The sequence below is a fragment of the Pelophylax lessonae genome, assembly GCF_965119305.1.
Source record: "Pelophylax lessonae genome assembly, chromosome: 11".
Classification (NCBI taxonomy): domain Eukaryota; kingdom Metazoa; phylum Chordata; class Amphibia; order Anura; family Ranidae; genus Pelophylax; species Pelophylax lessonae.
Genome location: NC_138778.1, coordinates 4,871,680 through 4,891,353, shown reverse-complemented (window position 1 = coordinate 4,891,353; position 19,674 = coordinate 4,871,680). Strand labels below are relative to the sequence as shown.

Genomic DNA, 19,674 nt, shown 5'->3' with positions numbered 1-19,674 from the left:
ATAGAAGAAAAAAAAAGTTGTCAGACAGCTGACCGGTCATAAATCAGGATTCCTCTTTTCATCTACAAAGACGGGATCACATTTAAACCTCAGATCTGCCTTTCTCTCCTCTTGTTTCGGGAGAGTTTGGAGCCGGATCTACAGATGTCTCTTCCAATAATTAACTTCATCATCTGATCTCTTCCTGTAAGATGAAATACAACATGCGAATCACCGGATTCTGTAATAAAATAGATTGATCAGATTTCTGTGAAGTTTCAGCAAACATATCGGATTGTTGAAGGGAAAGTCCGGAGAGGCTCGCTGTGTGACGGGACGGCGTGTACCGGGTACAGTGTGTTCATTTACAGCAGAGTTGTCAGTCTTGGCACCCTTTAGAATCGCCTTTCCCAATCCATTTCACCCCCAGAGGATCCCTTGAAATTATTTTCAGGTCTAGGGGAACCCCTTCCAAACCAATTTGAGAGGTCAATGGAAAGAATGTTCCTTACATTGGAGGTCAGTGGGAAGAATGTCCCTTACATTGGGGGTCAGTGGGAAGAATGTCCCTTACATTGGTGGTCAGTGGAAAGAATTTCCCTTACATTGGTGGTCAGTGGGAAGAATGCTCCTTACATTGGTGGTCAGTGGGAAGAATGTCCCTTACATTGGTGGTCAGTGGGAAGAATGTCCCTTACATTGGGGGTCAGTGGGAAGAATGTTCCTTACATTGGTGGTCAGTGGGAAGAATGTCCCTTACATTGGTGGTCAGTGGGAAGAATGTCCCTTACATTGGTGGTCAGTGGGAAGAATGTCCCTTACATTGGGGGTCAGTGGGAAGAATGTTCCTTACATTGGTGGTCAGTGGGAAGAATGTCCCTTACATTGGGGGTCAGTGGGAAGAATGTCCCTTACATTGGTGATCAGTGGGAAGAATGTCCCTTACATTGGTGGTCAGTGGGAAGAATGTCCCTTACATTGGTGATCAGTGGGAAGAATGTCCCTTACATTGGAGGTCAGTGGAAAGAATGTCCCTTACATTGGGGGTCAGTGGGAAGAATGTCCCTTACATTGGTGATCAGTGGGAAGAATGTCCCTTACATTGGTGGTCAGTGGGAAGAATGTCCTTTACATTGGTGGTCAGTGGGAAGAATGTCCCTTACATTGGTGGTCAGAGTGCAACCCTTACAGACAGCTAAAAAGATCATTGGTGTCATACTACTGGCTCGGCCTAGTGGTGTGGGAACCAAGAAATATGCACGAATCCTCAAATGGGAGGTCAGTCAACCACCTCAGGGAACACCTGGCACCCTCTGGAGGAAGCTCAGGGTATCACGTTGCCTTGGTTGAGGGGCTGCTTTAGAAGTATGCAAAATTTTGGTACCTCCAGTCTAAAAAGTAAATTTGCGTGTAAAGGAAAGTGTCCCAATACTTTTGACAATATAATGTATGTATGGAGCCCCCTGAAGAGGGACATCCGGTGACAATGGCGCAGAGTCTGCCGCTATCTGTATGACGGATATCCAGGGTTTAATGAAGCTGTGAAGGAGCCATTCTTGAGATAACGCAGAAATCATCGCCTTGTCTCCTCCGGAGTGATAAAGAACTGTGCGACACTGGAATTAACGACTGATAAAATCTCTCCATTGCTTGTAAAGTTTGTGATTAATATTTGTAGCGACATCACCATCAAACGACCGCCGGCCAGCACTGCCATTTTTCTTTTAATTAGCCAGACATATTGAACCAGAAAAGAGTTGCGAGCGATTTCTAATTAAAATGGAAATTGAATTTAAAACCATTGTTTATCATTTTTCTGTCCGCTCTCCCGCCTCTCTTATCGCAGCCTAACGCCCGGCCATACATAACCGCAATAAAACTTTCCTCCGATCAATTTTACTGCAAACTTGGCGGCAGTGATAAGACATTCCTTCACATCAGAATTTAATTTCCTTCCACCTGTATGGAGATGAACGCTGCGATCAGTAATAGCGATAGAGATGCGGCGAAGGTTTCCTTCCCTCCGGTTCTTCTTCCAGTATGCGGCCCGTTCAGGTCCTGGAGAGTGAAGTGTGCAAACCCGGAGATCGGGTCAGAAAGGGAATCATGGGATCTCTGCTCTACATCACACAACTCCTCCTATTCCACACTGACATCACACACATCACTCAACTCCTCCTATTCCACACTATGACATCACACAACTCCTCATATTCCACACTGACATCACACACATCACTCAACTCCTCCTATTCCACACTATGACATCACACAACTCCTCCTATTCCACACTATGACATCAAACAACTCCTCCTATTCCACACTATGACATCACACAACTCCTCCTATTCCACACTATGACATCACACAACTCCTCCTATTCCACACTATGACATCACACAACTCCTCCTATTCCACACTATGACATCACACAACTCCTCCTATTCCACACTATGACATCACAATCATTCCAGGGTGATTAACAGTCTCCTTATAACTTCTCTGGGTGCAGTTCTCAGTATCTCTTCTTATTCTGTATGTATGAACTCTGCATAGTACCACTTCTCCTGTCCTGTATGCCGGGTGTAATTCTCGGTATCTGTTCTTATTCTGTATCTATGGACTCTGCACAGTACTACTTCTCTTGTCCTGGGTGTAATTCTCGGTATCTGTATGGATGGGGATCATTGTAGGGAAGGTGGTGGGTCGGCACCTCTATGCCGGGTGTAATTCTCGGTATCTGTATGGATGGGGATCATTGTAGGGATGGTGGTGGGTCGGCACCTCTATGCCGGGTGTAATTCTCGGTATCTGTATGGATGGGGATCATTGTAGGGACGGTGGTGGGTCGGCACCTCTATGCCGGGTGTAATTCTCGGTATCTCTATGGATGGGGATCATTGTAGGGAAGGTGGTTGGTCGGCACCTCTATGCCGGGTGTAATTCTCGGTATCTGTATGGATGGGGATCATTGTAGGGAAGGTGGTGGGTCGGCACCTCTATGCTGGGTGTAATTCTCGGTATCTGTATGGATGGGGATGATTGTATAATGTGGGGTAGGGACGGTGGTGGGTCGGCACCTCTATGCCGGGTGTAATTCTCGGTATCTGTATGGATGGGGATGATTGTATAATGTGGGGTAGGGAAGGTGGTTGGTCGGCACCTCTATGCCGGGTGTAATTCTCGGTATCTGTATGGATGGGGATCATTGTAGGGAAGGTGGTGGGTCGGCACCTCTATGCTGGGTGTAATTCTCGGTATCTGTATGGATGGGGATCATTGTAGGGAAGGTGGTGGGTCGGCACCTCTATGCTGGGTGTAATTCTCGGTATCTGTATGGATGGGGATCATTGTAGGGACGGTGGTGGGTCGGCACCTCTATGCTGGGTGTAATTCCCGGTATCTGTATGGATGGGGATGATTGTATAATGTGGGGTAGGGACGGTGGTGGGTCGGCACCTCTCATGCTGTGATTGTATAATAATGGCGCTCGCGGTATTTCTTGCGGGTGACATAAAACGTTCTGATTTCAGTGATGATTCTGTAGGAGTTTATTGGTTGGTTTCCAGTTTAGTAAATAAGGGATTTTGTGTAAATATAGCAGAATGTGACGGAACCCCCCTCCCCCCCTTCTTCTCCCGGGCCCGTCGTCTGCTGTGAATTCCAGAGATTTTCTTGGCAGGACTTACCTCTGATATCCTGCCAGACTCGGCTGCCAATGTTTATCAGCATCTTAATGTATTTATTAATGATGTATAGAATTATTATCTGCTCGCCAGCTCTGGGTTCAGTCAGCGTGTGGTGGGGGTGTTATCGGGACGTCTGAAGTGCTGATTGTGCTGGCAGTGGGAGCTGTTCCTGTACAGCGCCCCCTGTAGATGTCCGGTGTAGGGAGCACTATAATCAATGGAACATCCCAGTCTTAGTCCATAGGGTTCAATACTGAGTTGGCCCACCCTTTCATGTAGGGTAAAGGTCGGCTTTAAGGTGTCAATTTAAGAAAATTTCACAGCAGTTTAAAGTGGTAGTTCACCGCCTGCAAGAAAAAAAAATGGCGGCTCCTGGGTGGTTTAAGCCATGGTGTGTGGGGTGCATCGCATACTACCCCAATATGGCAGACTTTCCGGCGTGCGGTCACCAATGACAGGGCTTCCATCTCCACCTGGTCTTCCGGGGCTTCCATCTCCACCTGGTCTTCCGGGGCTCCCATCTCCACCTGGTCTTCCGGGGCTCCCATCTCCACCTGGTCTTCCGGGGCTTCCATCTCCACCTGGTCTTCCGGGGCTTCCATCTCCACCTGGTCTTCCGGGGCTTCCATCTCCACCTGGTCTTCCATCTGGGTTCACAGGCTCCAGCTGTTTGAGTGGCCGAGCTCCGATGACGTCACTCCTGTGCATGCGTGTCGGAGTCACGGCCATGTCACAGCGCTCTGAATGGAGGGCATCCTCAGTGTACTCTCAACTCAGAGCACAGTGCGCATGCGCTGCTTCCAGGGTGAATATCTCCCAAACACTGCAAGCTTAGGAATCATTCTCTGTACCTAGAGGTAAGCCTTATGATGGAGTTATCTGAAGGTAAAAGTTAATAAACAAAGTTTACTACCGCTTTAAGGGAGTGCGGGGAGAGGGGTCTGGGAATACGAGGTGGTATCATAATGTTTTGGAGACTAGTTTTGTAACACACCAACAGAGGGCAGCACAAGGCGGCACAGTTACAGGGAGCACCGACCTTCAAAAGTCTACGTGCCAATAGACATCATCCTGTGTACATCGGGAGCTGTGCAACTGGTGCTATTCTGACCACATGCGTTACATGTCTGATATTTCATCATGGACAGCACTTCAGCAACCACCAAAATCGCCAGATTTGGCTCCTTGGGACTTCGCCCCGTTCCTGACTATGAAGATTCAGCTCAAAGGTCGCGGTTTTTACACTTTTGGGGAGATCCAGCGCAAATCGCAGAAGGTGCTTAACACGCTAGGAACAGAAGGACACATTCCAGAAGTGGGGAGGGGCGATGGGAGCGCTGTATTGCTGTGCAAGGCTACTATTTTGAAGGCGATCGTGTGTAAGTGTAGAGAAGTAAAGTTATTTCTTGTAAACAGATCTGGTCCCATAACTTTCCGATACCACCTCGTATAAAGCAGGCAGAATCCTGGAGTTCAGTTTTAACCACTTGCCGACCAGCCGCCGTAGTTTTACAGCGGCAGGTTGACTCTCTCCTTGACCGCCAGTTGGGGCACGCGTGTGCCAATCAGCGGGTCCAGTGGCCGCAATGTCCGCTGGGCACCCGCGATCGCTCCCTGTGGAGAAAGAGCGGCACACCGCTGTTCTCTCAGTTATGAACACAGGGATCCTCTTATTTAGGAACACAGGTCTCTGTGCTTATTCAGCAAGCCCATCCCCAACACAATTAGAAAACACCCCTTAGGGACACATTTAACCCTTTGATCGCCCCTGGTGTTAACCCCCTCCCTGCCAGTGTCATTAGTACAGTGACAGTGCATATTTTTAGCACTGATTACTGTAGTAATGTCACTGGTACCCCCAAAAGTGTCAAAAATGTCAGTTAGGGGTCCGATCTGTCCGCCGCAATGTCGTAGTCCCGAGAAAAATCGCTGATCGCCGCCATTACTAGTAAAAAATAAATAAAAATGACAAATCTTTCCCGTAGTTAGTAGACGTGATAACTTTTGCGCAAACCAATCAATATACGCTTATTGGGATTTTTTTTTTACCAAAAATATGTAGCAGAATACAAATTGGCCTAAAATAATGAAAAATTTAGATTTTTAAATTTCTTTTATTGAGAATGTTATATAGCAGGAAGCGAAAAAAAAAATATTTTTTTGTTTCAGAATTTTCGCTCTTTTTTTGTTTATAGAGCAAAAAAATTAAAATCGCACAGGTGATCAAATACCACCAAAAGAAAGCTCTGTTTGTGGGAAAAAAAGGACATCAATTTTATTTGGATGCAGTGTCGCACGACCGCGCAATTGAACGTTAAAGTAACGCAGTGCCGAATCACAAAAAATGGCTTGGTCATTAGGGGGGTAAAACCTTCTGGTCCAGAAGTGATTGTAAAGTCTCATTTTTTTTTTTTTTTTAGTTAAAAATAACAAACATGTTATACTCACCTCCTCTGTGCAGTTTTGCACAGAGCAGCCCGGATCCTCCTCCTTCTCCGGTACCTCTTCGGTGCTCTTGGCCCCTCCCTCCTGTTGAGTGCCCCCTACAGCAAGCAGCTTGCCATGGGGACACCCGAGCCGAGTCACAGCTCCCTGTGTCGGTTAAGACACGGAGCTGCGGCCCAGCCCTGCCTTCTTCCTCTCCTCATTGGCTGACTGACTTTGAATAATAGCAGCAGGAGTCAATGGCGCCGCATTGCTGTCTCAGCCAATGAGGACGGGAGTCCCAGGCAGCTGAGGCACTCCTGCAACATTGCTGGATCTAGATGGGCCTCAGGTAAGTATTGGGGGGGGGGGAGGCTGCTGCACACAGAAGGCTTTTTTATTTTAATGCACCTTCTGCCTTTACTTCCACTTTAAGAATTTTCTTCTGCAGTCGTTCATATTGATTTTATCGAACTTCAATGTGACACGAAGCAGAGCCTCCGATCATAAATATGCAGATTCAGTCCTTTGATCACAGTTTTCAGTTTTACATTACAAATCATAGAAGTGGATGAGGAATGTGTCACTGCTTCTCGTCTTTACAGTCTATGTAAACCTACAATCTATTTTTCATTATGTTTGCCATCAATTCTCACTCTCATGCAGTTTTCTTAAGCAAATCCTTCCAGTAACAGCATTTCCTATTTCAGGCTGACAACGCTAAGCCACTGCCTTGCCATTAGTAGCAGTGTTGTCAGCCTGCTGCATGCACTTCTGTTGCTGCTATAATCGGTCAACTGAAGGAGCATTCGCGGCAGGCCGACAGCACTGCTGATAATTGCTAGGCAATAGCGTTGTCAGCCTGAAACAGGAAGTGCTGTTTCTGGCAGGATTGGAGTTTGTCAGAAATTGTGGAGTTGTTTTGTTCACTCGCCTCTTGAGGATTGACCAAAAGTTCTCAATTGGATTAAGGTCTGGAAAGTTTCCTGGCCAAGGACCCAAAATTTCGATGTTTTGTTCCCCAAGCCACTTAGTTATCACATTGGCCTTATGGCAAGGCGCTCCATCATGCTGGAAAAACCATTGTTCCTCAGCAAACTCTTCTTGGATGGTTGGGAGAAGTTGCTCTCGGAGAATGTTTTTGTACCATTCTTTATTCATGGCGGTGTTCTTACACAAAATTGTGAGTGAGCTCCTCCCTTGGCTGAGGAGTAACCCCACACATGAATGGTCTCAGGATGCATGACACAGGACTGATGGTAGCGCTCACCTTTTCCTCTCTGGACAAGGTTTTTTTCCTGGCTGCCCCAAACAAAGGGAAAGGGGATTGATCAGAGAAAATGACTTTCCCCAGTCCTCAGCAGTCCAATCCCTGTACCTCCTGCAGAATATCAGTCTGTCCCTGATGTTTTTCTTGGAGAGAAGTGGCTTCTTTGCTGCCCTTCTTGGCACCAGGCCATCCTCCAAAAGTCTTCTCCTCGCTGAGTGTGCCGACGCACCCACACCTGCCTGCTGCCATTCCTGAGCAAGCTCTGCACTGGTGGCACCCCAATCCCGCGACCGAATCAACTGTAGGCGACGGTCCTGGCGCTTGCTGGACTTTCTTGGGCGCCCTGAAGCCTTCTTCACAAATGCAGTGTAAATGTTTTTTATGGGGTTAAATAAATTTTTATGGCAGAGAGGGACTTTGCAATTAGAGCCCATTAACATTAGCGCGACTTGTCAGGCGACTTGTCAGCCTGACAAGTCGCGGTATGTTGCGGTCCATTGAGTAGTACAGGACCCTTTCTAATAGGAGCGACACAAGTCGCTCCGACTTAGAAAAAGGGTCCTGTACTACTTTGGGGCGACCTGGGAGCGACTTGCATAGACTTCCGTTATGTGAAGTCTTTGCAAGTCGCGCCGAAGTCGCGGTGCATGGTAATGCACAAGTCGCCCCCCAAAGTCGTGTCGCGCTAGTCTGAATGGGCTCTTAATCTGAAAACTCTCCATAACATTCTGGAGTATATGCAAATTGCCATCATAAAAACGGCAGCAGACTTTGTGAAAATTAATATTTGTCTCATTCTCAAAACCTTTGGACAGAGCTGTACAATGCTGTCCTGGCAAGAACAAGGCCAGTCTCTGGATCAGCCATTCTCAGCCAGGGTTCCATGGAATCCTTGGGTTCCTCCAGAGGTTGCTGGGGATTCCTTGAGATGTGGCTGACTAACCTCCAATTTGATGGTGCCCGCATAGTTCTGGAGTTAATGCCACGAATCCAATGATCTAGGGTGGCATTCTGACCATCACTGGAAGGGGCATCTTTCCCTCTGACCAGCAATGAATTGTTTTTTTCAACATTTCCCTTAAAATAATTTCAAGGGTTTGGTGAAAGGTTGGGAAATGCTGCTCTATACTGCAGAATCTGTGTTGGTAGAAATATCTGTTGGATTAGAGAGGTTTAGCATGGAAGCCGCACTCCTAGGGGTGCTGTGCCCATCCAGAAAGAGAGGGCGATGTGACCCCTGTACAGGTCAGATGTCTCTGAAGAGGAATGATTGGAATATTTCATCTGAGGAAAGCAGGTGTTACATTAAAGGTACCTCGCTGCCTCAGGCACTCTCCTTATGTTTCAGGTCACATGAGCAGAGCCAGGCAGAGGATAAATTCCACCCCAGACATCATCTCCACATGGAGCTTCTCAGCCAGGTGCAGGACCTGTAGTTTCCTAGTGTAGTGAGGGCTGTTCATGGCTTGTGAGCATCCCCCTGACTGTCTGATTGTGAAAGTGTTAAACACTGGAACGTATTATCATATTAATAAAGCAGAGAATCTCCGCCTGGGGCCAAGATTAATGATTTAATGTTTTTGTTGAAAGCCTTCATCTCCCTCATCCCCACCTCACTGGTAATGACTACGAGGTAATGAACTATGAGTATAACACCAGCAAAAATTACTGACACATACAGACTGTGAACGCCAACTTGTCTTCCTCTGCAATGTACAACACACCTGACCTGGACAGGAAATGGGGACTAATTATTGGAATGTAGAGGATTAATAGTGTAGATCAATGACATCACCGAAACCCTTCATATTCATGAGAACACAGCCTATCCAATCACTAGAGACCAGTGACATCACGAGACTCTTCATATTCATGAGAACACAGCCTATCCAATCACTAGAGACCAGTGACATCACCGAGACCCTTCATATTCATGAGAACACAGCCTATCCAATCACTAGAGACCAGTGACATCACCGAGACCCTTCATATTCATGAGAACACAGCCTATCCAATCACTAGAGACCAGTGACATCACCGAGACCCTTCATATTCATGGGAACACAGCCTATCCAATCACTAGAGACCAGTGACATCACCGAGACCCTTCATATTCATGAGAACACAGCCTATCCAATCACTAGAGACCAGTGACATCACAGAGACCCTTCATATTCATGAGAACACAGCCTATCCAATCACTAGAGACCAGTGACATCACCGAGACTCTTCATATTCATGGGAACACAGCCTATCCAATCACTAGAGACCAGTGACATCACCGAGACCCTTCATATTCATGAGAACACAGCCTATCCAATCACTAGAGACCAGTGACATCACAGAGACCCTTCATATTCATGAGAACACAGCCTACCTGTGACATCAGTCCTCAGTATAAAGAAGGACCTGTATGATTCTTTTTAATGCTCAGCTTGAAAACATTTTTTCCTTGGTTGATATGAAGTGACTTCATGTGGTAGCAGAATGAGGAAAGAGTTAAACAATAGTAGCACAATGGAAACCTTTTCTTCCTGCACTGATTATAGTTTATTTGTAGAAAGGATTATAATGGAGTGCAGGGAATCCAATCCTGTGTTATGTGTGGAGCGCAGTCACATATGGGGCGACTTTCTTATATACAGTAAACAGTGCTGGGTAGGGATATACAGAGCGGGTCACATGCAGACCTGGCTTACTATGAAAGGTCCCTCACTGGAGAGGAAAAACAAACAGGGTTCAGTCCGATGCCCCCCACCCAACCCCCTCCCCCACACACAGTTACTGAGAATACCAGGGACACAGCTACAATCTGTATAGAGTTATATTCATCTTCCAGCATTATGTTGGTGATAGTCCAACAGCTTGTTGCCCTCCTGCGTAGATTACATTAGAGTGTAAGCTCCTTTGGTACAGAGACTGATGTGACTGGTTCAGTGATCTCTGTACAGCACTGCAGTATATGTCAGAGATATATAAATGTATAATAATAACAGTGTGTGTTATTGGTCCCACATGGTCCCTGTCACAGCCCCCGTTAACATCATGGTCCCTGTCACAGCCCCCGTTAACATCATGGTCCCTGTCACAGCCCCCGTTAACATCATGGTCCCTGTCACAGCCCCCGTTAACATCATGGTCCCAGTCACAGTCCCCCTTAACATCATGGTCCCAGTCACAGCCCCCGTTAACATCATGGTCCCAGTCACAGCCCCCGTTAACATCATGGTCCCTGTCACAGCCCCCGTTAACATCATGGTCCCCGTCACAGTCCCCCTTAACATCATGGTCCCAGTCACAGCCCCCGTTAACATCATGGTCCCAGTCACAGCCCCCGTTAACATCATGGTCCCAGTCACAGCCCCCGTTAACATCATGGTCCCCGTCACAGCCCCCCTTAACATCATGCTCCCAGTCACAGCCCCGTTAACATCATGGTCCCCGTCACAGCCCCCGTTAACATCATGGTCCCCGTCACAGCCCCCGTTAACAACTTGGTCCCCGTCACAGCCCCAGTTAACATCATGGTCCCAGTTACAGCCCCCGTTAACATCATGGTCCCTGTCACAGCCCCCGTTAACAACTTGGTCCCCGTCACAGCCCCCGTTAACATCATGGTCCCTGTCACAGCCCCCGTTAACATCATGGTCCCCGTCACAGCCCCCCTTAACATCATGGTCTCCGTCACAGCCCCCGTTAACATCTTGGTCCCCGTCACAGCCCCCGTTAACATCTTGGTCCCCGTCACAGCCCCCGTTAACATCATGGTCCCCGTCACAGCCCCGTTAACATCATGGTCCCCGTCACAGCCCCCGTTAACTTTATGGTCTCCGTCACAGCCCCCGTTAACATCTTGGTCCCCGTCACAGCTCCCGTTAACATCATGGTCCACGTCACAGCCCCCGTTTACATCATGGTCCACGTCACAGCCCCCGTTAACATCATGGTCCCTGTCACAGCCCCCGTTAACATCATGGTCCCCGTCACAGCCCCCCTTAACATCATGGTCTCCGTCACAGCCCCCGTTAACATCATGGTCTCCGTCACAGCCCCCGTTAACATCATGGTCTCCGTCACAGCCCCCGTTAACATCATGGTCCCTGTCACAGCCCCCGTTAACATCTTGGTCCCCGTCACAGCTCCCGTTAACATCATGGTCCACGTCACAGCCCCCGTTAACATCATGGTCCCCGTCACAGCCCCCGTTAACATCATGGTCTCCGTCACAGTCCCCGTTAACATCATGGTCCCCGTCACAGCCCCTCTTAACATCATGGTCCCCGTCACAGCCCCCCTTAACATCAGACTCCCCATCAACATTCTCAAGAGAGTCATAGAGTCCCCATCAGAGTTCCTTCTTATATCATCAGAGTGTCAGATGATAATCTTGGAGCAGGCCGTAGTTTGGTAACATGGTATAATCTGAATGTGTTCTGTGGAATATGTAAAGAATAAAGTGACATTCTCTGTCCCCACAGTCCTCTTCTGGCGGTATCCTTCGCTGCAGCGTGCGCCATCCCCGGGATCTCCATCCTGACTCTGGCCGTTAATCCCCTGACCGGGGCTCTGGGTGCCTTCAACATCTTCCTCTACACCTGCTGCTACACTCCTATGAAGAGGCTGAGTATCGCCAACACATGGGTGGGCTCCGTGGTGGGCGCCATACCGCCCATAATGGGCTGGACCGCTGCAACCGGCAGTCTGGATTCTGGTAAGTCTCTCAACTTCTTCTGTGAAATCATTCTGGTATCTAGATAGAGAACAGACAAGGTAGTACCAATGGTGGTGGAAACCATGCAGGGATCCTCAAACTACGACCCTCCAGCTGTTGTGGAACTACACATCCCATGAGGCATTGTAATACTCTGACATTCCCAGACATAACTAGGCATGATGGGAATTGTAGTTCCTGAACAGCTGGAGGGCCGTAGTTTGAAGACCCCTGCATTAAAGGTTCTAAGCGGCTCCTTGACCCTCATACATGATTTAGGTTTGTTCTGTTGTATATCAGTTGGTGGTGACCCCTTATTAGAGCACAGCGGGGGTCGTTGTAGTACACGCGTCTATAAGGATTACACAGATTGGCCGGGACTTCTATAGGGCAGCATTGTTACAATACACAGAAATGAATAAGAGGTTTAATGCCGATAATTATCATCAGTGCTATTCACCCCCCCCCCCCATTCTGGGGCCTAATTATACAGAGAGCCCAACTGCCTCTTCACATGATGGCCTCCTATTTACAGTCTGTTTAACCCTTCAGGGTCTGGCACCAGTGTCTCCTATTGGCTGTTGACATTCATCCACGGACAGTTCTGCATTAAGACTATGAAAGTGGCGGGATGTGACGCGGTCATGTGACTTCTCCGTTATCCATCAGACGGTCAGACTGAAGTCTGCGGCTCGCTGTCTCTACTGAATCCACATTGCGACAGTGTAGAGGAAGTTTAATAGTCAACGTTTATCCCGGCACATCCAATCCCCGCATAATCGCATCCCCACCTAATCAGTCTACATTGTGTCAGAGCGAGTTCAGGTGACCGCTGTCAATGGCTCAATCAAAGTCTCCTCCGCCCTAATACAGTATATGGCTTCCATCCAATCCAGGGAATTGTCTCCCAATGAATGGTGCAAATTAAAGACGTTACAGCTTCTAAAATGTTATCCCTTCATTTAAAGAGCACCTGTACTTAGATATACACTCTGTTAGCAAAAGTATTGGGACGCCGGCCTTTACACACACTTGAACTTTAATGGCATCCCAGTCTTAGTCCTTAGGGTTCAATATTGAGTTGGCTCCGCCCTTTGCAGCTATAACAGCTTCAACTCTTCTGGGAATATAGAAGAGAGGAAAGCGCCTCTTGAGTGTTGTATTCAATTTAATGACAAAAAATGATAGTAACTCACATCAAGGTACTTGTTAACGTGTGTGGCGTGGCGTTGTGCTCCGGAGGCTGGAAGTTCTGGTGTAGTCTAACCATCCCGGAGGGGTCTGGAGGCTTGCTCTGACAACTTCCGGGTCGACTCGGTGGAAGAACTTGGAGTAGCTAGAACAGCGGCCGGCAGCGTCTGACGTCACATGCAAAGATGGGCAGTAAGGGCAATCCGGGCTTCACAACGCGTTTCGGAGCATGCGTCAATGCCAGGTTCGGGCATGCGCACTCCTTTTTCAAGTGTCTCAGGTTTTCTATGAATTCATTCATGATATATCTCTTATGTGTTGGTGCCTCTGTTTGATTTACCCCGCAACCCGTTCACACTTGCAGCTACTGCATTGACTAGCACCTCCTGAGAGCGTCAAAAACACTCCTTATCTTCTGGGAAGGCCGTCCACAAGGTTTAGGAGTGTCTATGGGAATGTTTCACCATTCTTCCAGAAGCGCGTTTGTGAGGTCAGTCACTAATCTTGGATGCAACAAAAGTAGAAGAAAACTGGAATAACACAAAAACGAAGCTGCGGCGTCCCGCAGGTGTAGATAGGAAGCTCGGACCGACAGTGGGGGCGTGGCTATGTCTACATGAGGCTTTCCTTATGGATCATGATTGGATTTGGTGCCATTAATATGAGAGATCTGTACCTGTGGAATCTATGTGATCCTTCTCCCATGATATCAGCTATTTGGTGGTTTACCTACATGCTCTGAAGATCTTAAGGGTCTGGTAAGCAGTTTACAATTTTCCTCACGGGTGATCCATATGGATTTTTCACTTGGATTTTCATTGGGACTATATATATATATTTTTCATCACTTCTATTGAGCACAATTTTTAACTCTTTTATATCCACAGAAATATTCACAATAGAGGACTTTTTGTTCATGTTTTTTTGCTGAGCTTGTTTATCATCATTTACATTGAGTGTTTTAATTATCCTTCAGATCATTTTAATTTTTCACTATTATATTGATCATTATATATATTAGCGCTACACATTTTTGTTCTATACTATGTGGACTTTTTTTCTGTGGGTCTCTGTTAGCAGCCTTTTTCACATCATTTTTTATACTCTAATTTGGTTTAGCGCAGAAATATCTCTTGATTTATACTAACGTTGGATGAGAAGGCCTGGCTTGCAGTCTCCCCTCTATTTCATCCCAAAGGGGTTCTATCAGGTTGAGGTCAGGACTCTGTGCAGGACAGTCAAGTTCCTCCACCCCAAACTTGTTCATCCATGTCTTTATGGACCTTGCTTTGTGCACTGGTCCAAATCATTTGGTGGAGGGGGGGTTATGGTGTGGGGTTGTTTCTCAGGGGTTGGGCTTGGCCCCTTAGTTCCAGTGAAGGGAACTCTTAAGGTGTCAGCATGCCAAGATATTTTGGACAATTTCATGTTCCCAACTTTGTGGGAGGAGTTTGGGGATGGCCCCTCCCTGTTCCTACATGACTGCACACCAGTGCACAAAGCAAGGTCCATAAAGACATGGATGAGCGAGTTTGGGGTGGGAGAACTTGACTGCCCTGTGCAGAGTCCTGACCTCAACCCGATAGAACAGTGGTCCTCAACTCCGGTCCTCAGGGCCCACTAACAGGCCAGATTTTAAGTATTACCTTGGGGAGATGCAGACTAGAATACTGCAATCACTGAGCAGAAAATGATATCACCTGGGATGTATTTCAGTTATCTTGCAAACCTGGCCTGTTAGTGGGCCCTGTAGGCCAGGGTTAATGACCACTGCGATAGAACACCGTTGGGATGAATTAAAGTGGAGACTGCGAGCCAGGCCTTCTTGTCCAACATCAGTGCCTGACCTCAATGTGCTTCTGGAAGAACAGTGAAACATTCCCATAGACACTCCTAAACCTTGTGGACAGCCTTCCCAGAAGAGTTGAAGCTGTTATAGCTGCAAAGGGCGGAGCCAACTCAATATTGAACCCTACGGACTAAGACTGGGATGCCATTAAAGTTCATGTGTGTGTAAAGGCCGGCGTCCCGATACTTTTGGTGATATAGTGTATGTTCAGAGTCCTGTACATATCTATTCAGGTGGCTCAGACAGTGACTGGAAAATTTTATTTGCCACAGCTGTCTGCAGGGACATCTTAGATTGAAGAGCTTGCAATCCACTAGTATACTGGTAGGATTAGAGCAATGTGTACCCCCCGAGCACCGTGTGCCCCTGTCCTCATCCATCTTGCCCCCACGACTCCCAGTGACACAATAAAAGGCAGAGTTGTCACTCGGGGGCAGAAAGCCTCAGCTGTCACCCTGCGTGTAAACAGTGACGTGATGTCGGGGGACCCCCGCAGTGGACGGGGCTCTTCCTGTGGGGTTAGTTTGGTTTATTTAGATAACAAAGAAACAAACATCCTCGCCATGATGAAGGATGGAGTCTCCCCCAATCATTTATTTTCTCAGCCCGCTGTGTAAATAACGCATGGCTGTGCCCTCAGGCCGCATTCATGGGACACGAGGCCTAATGAGTGGAAGTGTGCAGCGTCTGCCGCTCTAACAATCCCTGACTGGACCACATTAAGCTTCCTGGAGCAACGTCTATCAGAAACCATTGTTTTTTTAATTTATTTTAAATAAATTCAGTAGTTGCGTGTTTTTTTTTAGCTTTCTTTACATGTCAGCATTGCTGATCTCCTGCATGGCCTTCCCCAGGACATGGAACTCTGACCTTCAATTTCTTTGTTTTGGGTGGCTTGTGGAAGGGTTTCTACTGCTGTGTGTGTCCATGCTGGAGAGGTTTTCTTCAGAGTGAGGGAAAATCCTACCGACAGTAGTAAAAACCTGACAGAGGTCTCAGGCTGCTCACTGCTGAATTCTGTGCAGCCACTGCATTCCAATAGACATGGGATGGGCTTGCTGTGTGCAGCACCTGGTGGCTTCAGGTATGTTACAATTGGATAGAAATGTTTTTTTTTTTTTGTACAAAGTAGCACCTGTGCATTTCTCACCTAGGCAAGAGTTTTTCATTTTCGCCAAACACCTGCGCATGCGCAAAGGTGTCTCGGTGACGTTCCAAACCTTCGCCATCTTTGCACAGGAAATCACCTGTACAGGTGCAGACGTGTCATAGAGCTCTGCCAGAAGGCCAACTATTGCACTTCAGCACATGGGACATTATGGCAGCAGTGGGTGAGTGAGGCTTCCCATGTGAGGTCAGGGACCAGTCAAGTTCCTCCACCCCAAACTCACTCATCCATGTCTTTATGGACACTTTGTGTACTGGTCCAAACCATTTGGTGGAGGGGGGATTATGGTGTGGGGTTGTTTTTCAGGGGTTGGGCTTGGCTCCTTAGTTCCAGTGAAGGGAACTCTTAAGCAGGGGTCTTCAAACTATGGCCCTCCAGTTGTTCAGGAACTACAGTTCCCATTATACCTAGTCATGTCTGTGAATGTCAGAGTTTTACAAAGCCTCATGGAATTTGTAGTTCCGCAACAGCTGGAGGGGCCGTAGTTTGAGGATCCCTTTCTTAAGGCGTCAGCATACCAAGACATTTTGGACAGTTTCATGCGCCCAACTTTGTGGGAACAGTTTGGGGATGGCTCCTTCCTGTTCCAACATGACTGCACACCAGTGCACAAAGCAAGGTCCATAAAGACATGGACGAGCGAGTTTGGGGTGGAGGAACTTGACTGGCCTGCACAGAGTCCTTGACCCCCAACCCGATAGAATACCTCTCTCGTCCAACATCAGTACCTGACCTCACAAATGCTCTTCTGGAGGAATGGTCAAACATTCCCATAGACACACTCCTAAACCTTGTGGACAGCCTTCCCAGTGTACAGTGTACCCCATACCCATAGGGAGGAGGTCTGGGAGGCCCCCTTGTTAAAGGGGGCTTCCAGATTCCGATGAGCCCCCTGCCCGCAGACCCCCACAACCACCGGCCAGGGTTGTGGGGATGAGGCTCTTGTCCTCATCAACATGGGGGCAAGGTGCTTTGGGGTGGGGGGTGCAAGAGCTCCCCCTGCCCCAAAGCACCAACACCCCCCCCCCATGTTGCGGGCATGTGGCCTGGTATGGTCCAGGGGGGTGGGGCCGCTCGCTCGCCCCCCCCCCTCCCCCTTCCTGCCCTACATGCTCAGATAAGGGTCTGGTATGGATTTTGGGGGGGACCCCACGCCGTTTTTTCGGCATGGGGCTACCCTCAAATTCCATACCAGACCCGAAGGGCCTGGTTTGGACCCTGGGGGGGGGACCCCCACTCAGTTTTTTTTCCAATTCTTGGCGTGGAGTTCCCCCTAAAGATTCTCACACCGCAAGTCGGATCATCCTGATCCGACTTGCGGTGCGACTTCCATTCAAATCAATGGGCTCCCATAGGGAACCATTGATTTTGAATGGAAGAAAAAAAAACGTATAACGTGGCTGAACGTACTTCATCGCGTTCGGTCCCGTTTTTGCGTTTGAAACGCCGGGAAACACACGTTCGAACGCAAAAAATTGCGTTCCAAAAAACGTCCCTGAACTCAACTGCCTGCAAATGACTGTAAAGGACCCGGTGTACTTGGACAGATAAGATAACATGCAGGGGGGGTTCAGGGACTTCTGAAAAAAACGCCCAACTGCTCCTAAACGGCCATTTACAACGTCCCGTGTACATGGAGCCTAAGACTGGTATGTGATTAATGTTCATGTGAAGGCAGGCGCCCCATTACATTTGGTAATATAGTATTTTTGGCAGTGCAGTGGTGGGCTGTAACCCCCCCATGCTGCCATGTGTGCTGGAAATATGCTCACTCGGCACCCCCAGGACTGTGACCGCACTCTCACCAACAACTTCCGGTCTATGATGGAGAGCAGGTAGGACAGGCATTGACCGGGGGGGGGGGTATGAACTTGGAAAAGAGATCACTTTGTCCCTTTTTTGCTGACATTGTCATTTTTCCCTTTCAGGTGCTCTTCTGTTAGGTGCCATCCTCTACTCCTGGCAGTTCCCTCACTTCAACGCCCTGAGCTGGAACCTTCGAGAAGATTATTCCCGAGGAGGTTACCGGATGATGTCTGTCACACACCCGGACATGTGTCGGCGGGTGGCCTTACGGCACTGCCTCTCTCTCATAGGACTGTCTACCTTAGCCCCGGCCTTGGATGTAACCACATGGAACTTCCCCATTATCTCTCTGCCAATCAACTTGTACATCTCCTACCTTGGGTATCGCTTCTACCGCGATGCCGACCGCAACAGCTCCCGCAAACTCTTCTTCTGCAGCTTGTGGCATCTCCCCACGTTGCTGCTGCTTATGTTAACCTGCAAAAAGTCTGTGGTAGGGAAAAAAGAAAAGAACCGAGATCCCAGATAGCTGGGAGACCGAGTGACAGAACTTTGGGGTTCCCCCGATCAAGGAATACTGTACATGGAGAGCGGTGGTGGGTCTGCTGGGATGGCCATACCCAGACTTGTCTGACATTGGCAGAACTATTACCTACCTCCTCTTCCAGACGACGGCCACAAAAAACTAATCAGAACCATAACGCTCTCTTCTCCGGCACTGACTCCAAGGAGAGAACGAGTAAACAGAAGTGTATTCAGGAACACATGGCTAATGTCAATCTGCTACTTCTCTGTACTTTTCCAATAAACAAAGTGAATTGATGGTGACAGGGCCACACTCATTCACTGAACGCTTGATGGTGACAGGGCCACACTCATTCACTGAACGCATGATGGTGACAGGGCCACACTCATTCACTGACCCCCATGATGGTGACAGGGCCACACTCATTCACTGACCCCCATGATGGTGACAGGGCCACACTCATTCACTGACATGCAGATGTATCACCTGAGTGAGTGAATTGTCTCCGCTTACCCACAAACCCCTATTATACCGTCTGCTCCAGGAAGTATCAGACCCAGCTCTCATTTTCTAGTATCTGTTAGGAAGGTAAAGGGGCAAGCTGATTGGCTGCTGCAGAATATGTAGACTTTCGGCCAACGACTTGTAGCTCCATTGTCACCAATAAATCAAACGTTCATTGCAGGCTTGCATCTTAATGTGGGGCTTTAACCCCTTTACTACACCTAACGTGCTGCAGCAAAAGGGTGGGCTTTAAAGGATCAATTCCCCTTTAGTTACACCCATATTCAGGGTGTAATATGTTACCTAAAACACCTGATCCCCCCCATTGTGACACCGGGCAAGGGATCCTCTCCCCACACCCAGTGCTGTATCTTGGCCTAGACCAAAAAGGCCCAGGCCTAGGGCAGCACTTTGCAGGGGGGGCAGCAAAAAAGCTGCACCCCGCACAAAAAAAAAACAGCCTTCTCCCGACTCCCACATGAAAAGGGTACCCACCGGCTTGTGCTACACTTTTAGTATAGGGACAGTCGAATTGGGCTGGAGGGCAGGGTCCAGGA

The 19,674-nt window shown here is 48.2% G+C and overlaps 1 protein-coding gene across 1 annotated transcript in view; it reads left to right on the top strand.

Moving 5' to 3' along the window:
• Positions 1 to 18,945, top strand: part of COX10 (cytochrome c oxidase assembly factor heme A:farnesyltransferase COX10) — a 144,084-nt gene extending 125,139 nt beyond the window's left edge. Inside the window, exons 6-7 of the mRNA XM_082272691.1 lie at positions 11,841 to 12,073; positions 18,210 to 18,945. Coding sequence (XP_082128817.1) covers positions 11,841 to 12,073; positions 18,210 to 18,616 — 640 coding nt within the window. The 3' untranslated portion in view covers positions 18,617 to 18,945. The remainder of the gene's footprint in view (positions 1 to 11,840; positions 12,074 to 18,209) is intronic.
• Positions 18,946 to 19,674: the final 729 nt, after the last annotated feature.